The 5,052-nt window shown below is 38.5% G+C and overlaps 1 protein-coding gene across 1 annotated transcript in view; it reads left to right on the top strand.

Moving 5' to 3' along the window:
* Positions 1 to 3,947, top strand: part of LOC102193158 (gap junction Cx32.2 protein-like) — a 5,612-nt gene extending 1,665 nt beyond the window's left edge. Inside the window, exon 2 of the mRNA XM_005751610.1 lies at positions 2,160 to 3,947. Coding sequence (XP_005751667.1) covers positions 2,169 to 3,038 — 870 coding nt within the window. The 5' untranslated portion in view covers positions 2,160 to 2,168 and the 3' untranslated portion in view covers positions 3,039 to 3,947. The remainder of the gene's footprint in view (positions 1 to 2,159) is intronic.
* Positions 3,948 to 5,052: the final 1,105 nt, after the last annotated feature.

Genomic DNA, 5,052 nt, shown 5'->3' with positions numbered 1-5,052 from the left:
TACATTTCACTGTGTGTTATACTTGTATAACTATGCATGTGACAAATAAAGAACCTTGAACCTTGAACCCTCTTGACCACCACCAGTAGGCAACGGGTGAAGTGTCTTGCCCAAGGACACAACAACGAGACTGTTGGAGCCGGGGCTCGAACCGGCAACTTTCCGATTACAAGACGAACTGCCAACTCTTGAGCCACGATCGCCCGAAAACAACTTGGAAGCATACTTTTTCTGATTCTGGTAGCAGTTCAAAGATCTCAAGCTTATTAGTTTGTGAAGAGATTTTAGATCATCAGAGAAAAGTGAGGACAAACAACTATCTGTCATATTCATAAGAATGGTGGAATATAGTGTTATTCTTTATGACAGCACCAAGTCGGAGCATGTAAATGTTAAACAGTAATGGACCAAGGACAGACCCTTGAGGAACCCCTGAATAAAGTTTTATTTTTTGTCAAATCTAAAACTGATGACTGAAAAATAAACACTTCCACCCTTTGGATACGATGTGAGCCAATCACCACATAGAACCACTAGAAACCACGTAGAATCACTAGTGATCAATCTTTGCTCACTAGTGATTCTATGTGCTTTTTCTTGAAGTGGTGTGGTTACCTCACATTTAAAGGAGGCAGGGAAAATGTCTGACTTTAGGAAGATGTTAAACTTCTTTTAGATCTTCAGATTATTATCAGTAGTATTAAAAGCAGTAGTAGTATTAATAGTTTATCAGGGATTAATCGATTATCAGTGAATAAAATAAAAGCAGAATTAGACTGGTTATTGTTTACCAGTTGGGAGATGTAGGATTGTCTGGCTGATTTGTTTTTCAGTGTTACAGCAGTAGATTTTTTTATAGACTATAAAATTGGTTTGTAAATTGTGGATTGCATACATTAATAGATTTTTACAGGAGTACATCGGTCAATAGTTTGATAAATTGCATGAAAGTTGTCCATCATTTAATGACATAATAACAGGACAAGTAATGTGCAATTTGAAAAAGGTTCACTATTTTCTTTCAAACAGCCATATCACAGTCTAACAGGAGGATATAAGATAAGATAAAACTTTATTAATCCCTCGGGTGGGTTCCTCTGGGAAATTCGGATATATAGTACTTGTTATGGGTGGGATGGGGGGTTCACGAGGAGCAACCCCAAAAGCAGACTTGGGAGAGAAAATGAAGTATAACAAAAGGCGAGCTCTTTATTTAAGGCTGATATCCAAGCAGAAAAACAAGGCAAGGCAAACTGAGGCAAAAGACTGAACTGAAACCTAAACTGGGATCAACTAAAGCTAAACATGTAAACTATGACATGAACATGAACATGGCCTGAACAGGATCATGCAAAACTATAACATGAGGTAAGCAAACAAGAGCATGACCATGATGTCATGATCCTGGGTCATTTGATCCACCGTTTTGAATTTTAATGTATTTTGACGTTTATGGTTTATTTTTAAGTTCTTCAGGTTATCTAAGTTCATTTCTATTATGCTTGGGTTGCCGTTATAGTTTGTTTTTTCTGAGATTCCCCTCATGTCTTCATCCCTGTGATTATGTCTCAAGTCTGAGAAGACAAATTACACAGAGGAGAAGAAAAGTCTAATAACTAAGGAGACATAGTAAACAAAGTAAAATAAAATTTAGTAAAAATATAGTAAGACAGCAGGAATAACGTCAACACTTTATAATGTCAAAAACTTTATGTTAAAACAAGTGACTTATGACAAGGAAATCACAAAGGAAATACAGTGGTCTCTCGCTATATCACGGTTCGCCCGCCTAGTTGTTTCGTGGATTCTTTTTGTGTGCAATTTTGCATGCTTTTTTTTTTTGTACAGCACATTGTGTGCTGCGTCCTGATCGGCTGTACACCAAGCTAAGCACTAAGCTTGTCAAATTTACATAAATCTTCGATCGCTAGCAGTGTGACTCTGAAGTTCTGTACTGTATGTTTGTAGGTTTTCTCTCCAAGAAACACATCAATGTCGATGAAAAAGAGAAACAAATTAGAAGAACATATTGCAAATTGTTTGGTCTGAGTAGAGTGTGTGTGAGTGTGATGAGGGATAGTCAGACCATGGCTCAGACTGGTGGGTGGGATAGTGATTTAAGTGTACTAACTGTGTTTTTCCTCCATATATCAAATTAGTTTTCAGCCATGGGAGACTGGTCTTACCTGCTGACACTGCTACACAAGGTCCAATCTCATTCAACTATAGTGGGCAAGATCTGGATGAGCGTCCTCTTCCTGTTCCGGATCTTTGTCCTAGGTGCTGCTGCAGACAATGTTTGGGCAGATGAAGTGTCAGAGTTCTACTGTGACACTCAGGAACCAGGATGTGAACATGCTTGCTACAACTGGAAGTTTCCAATATCCTTTGTACATTACTGGGTCCTGCAGATCACCTTTGTGTCAACTCCTACCCTTGTCTTTCTGGGATATGCTGTACACATAATTCATAAAGAGAAAAAAATGATGGAACAGCTGCAGGATGGTGTTGATGGAATTAAATTAAAGAAACGTAAATATACGGATGATCGTGGAAAGGTGAAGTTAAAAGGGACACTCTTTTGCACGTATGTGACACAGCTCTTTTTAAAGATCTTCCTGGAAGTTGGATTTAGTGTGAGCCAGTTTTTTATCTTTGGTTCTCCATTCATTCACTTAAAGTTCCACTGTAAAATGTCTCCTTGCGCCGAAATGGCTGGTGCCCAGTGCATGGTCTCCCGTCCCACAGAGAAAACGATCTTTATCTTTTTTATGCTTGCAGTTTCAGGCATTTCAGTGCTCCTGAATATAATGGAGATCATTTACTTGTGCTGTAAAAGGAGAAGAGATAACAGGAAACAGTTTTTATGTGAACAGCATGAACTCAGTTCACAGTACCAGCCATTCAGTAGAGCTGGCCAAAACACAAATCGCCCACATGGAGGAGTTCCATTGTTCACTCCGCCAGCTCGTGCTAAGACGGGACTCAGCGCTAATGAGAACCACAGTGATTCCATCGTTAAAGAGAAGGATACCTGACAGAAAGGATCTCTGAGTAATTATACATAATCATTTGACAGAATCTGCTCTTATTGAACGTTTTGTAACTAACTTTAAACATAAGAGCCTTGTATGATGATTAGCAATATGAATTATTTCTGTTATGCATTGTTCAGAAATCAGTGTTTTTTTTAATCCACTTTAAAAATATTTAACAATCATTAATAAAAAACTGATTATCATTCCACACTCTTCTTTGTACATTGACACTGGGCAGGATAGCCTATATTCCTGAAAGAAGGAAAAAGAATGTGGCTTAATTGCACAAGGCTGCTGATGTTCACTCCTCAGAGTTCCAACTCGAAATAAGTTCCCGGCTGACTCCACATCCCTTTATACCCTTCCCTCTTTTCAAACTTGTATTAACCCTCTCTGTGTAAACTCTTTTTAAGTTTCCCTGCATATTTCAATTTAAACATCGTAAAATCTATTGTTTTTAATATGTAACCCTTTTAACTGTATTTGTTTTGTGTAAAATATTTTTTGGTGTAAATAAAATGTTTTTAATATTGTACCATATTATAAGCCATTTTGAATAGAGTGATGTTGATGGGTTAGGAAGAAAGAAAATGGGGGCTCTGTTGCCGAAGGAAACTGGGCACCAATGCATGGGCCATCCTTGCTCCTGACTCAAGGACCCATGTCCCACACTTGCTGCCCTGGAAAACGGCTTTCTTTCACATCCTGAGTCTGAAGTACAGGGAGAGAGGGAAAGAGAGAGAGAGAGGGTTGAGTTTGGGGTCTAGGATCATCCCAGCAAAGGGTAAAAGGTGGTTAGGGGAAATCAAATTTGGGAGTCTCCAATGCACAGGCCATACCTGCGCCCATCTGACGTGTCCAAGTGTCCTGCAGCAGGCCCCAAAAGAATTTTTTTTTAAAAATATTTTTTATTAGGGGTTAGGGTTAGGGGGTTAGGGAAGAAAAACTGACCCCTCCCCCCTCTCTCGAGGGCAGGAGGAAATGCACGGTCCATCCCCCAGGTGACCCGTTGCTGCTGAAGGTTGGACCGCCCGGGACGACGCTGGCGTCTCCCACGGCGGACCACTGTCCACCCATCATCCTCAAATGCAGCCATCCGGCCGTATGATTTATTGTGTGTAATGTCGCCTTTGCTATATACGTAATAATGAAGACAAAATGAAAACAAACGTGCTTATGTATTTATTAATGTATTTATTTATTTATTGATGTTTTTATCAATTTATTTATTTATAAGCGTTAATACAAAAATAAAATCAAAGAAAAACAAATAAAAACTGAATTAAAGTAATCTAATTTGTAAAGTGTGCCGCCGCGACGTTTCGGCCCTGAAAAGGGCCTTCTTCAGGCTGTGGCACAAAAACAATGAAAATTGTAGTGTCTCTATGTGTCAGAGATGTTGCTCTGTCAGTGTCTAAAGGCGAAATGCCCTCCCTCGCTGTATCCGCTCCTTTTATACCCTCTGTTCAGTTTAAAATCCCATTCGCTTTTCTCAGTCAGTTTTGTTTCTATGTATATTGCCCTTTCATTTTAACTCTAAAAAATACCATTTCCATGGATTTTGATATTACCCTGTATGTACTAAATTTTCATAGGCCCCAATGTATTTATTTATCATATTTTACAGTACCATTTGTCATCCAGTTTTAAATTGCGAATTTTTAACCACAAATTATATGTAATGATTCTTAAACATGAATTTTGGACCTGCAAATTTTTAAATCCCCAAATCCCATGCGCCCATTGTGTTTACGATGTAAATCTGAAATATTTACCATGTAACCATGGTTTTAATTTGTAAATATGTTTTTAATCCCCCATGAATTTTTCTAAAAAACCGCAAATTTGTACTTCCCCCAATAATTTATTCTATCATCCCCCATTCATATCAACCCATATTTACCATGCAACAATTATAAAATTTGAAATTTCTAACTCCTCCCACTAATTATAGTCCCAATGAGGGTTAGAGTGGGGGACAGGGGTGAAATGGGGTAAAGGGGGTACGGTTAGG

This window comes from Pundamilia nyererei, unplaced genomic scaffold (genome assembly GCF_000239375.1).
Source record: "Pundamilia nyererei isolate P.nyererei 1_Seehausen unplaced genomic scaffold, PunNye1.0 scaffold00319, whole genome shotgun sequence".
Taxonomy (NCBI): domain Eukaryota; kingdom Metazoa; phylum Chordata; class Actinopteri; order Cichliformes; family Cichlidae; genus Pundamilia; species Pundamilia nyererei.
The sequence above is the reverse complement of the archived record's forward strand: the minus strand, read 5'-3'. Positions and strand labels throughout refer to the sequence as shown.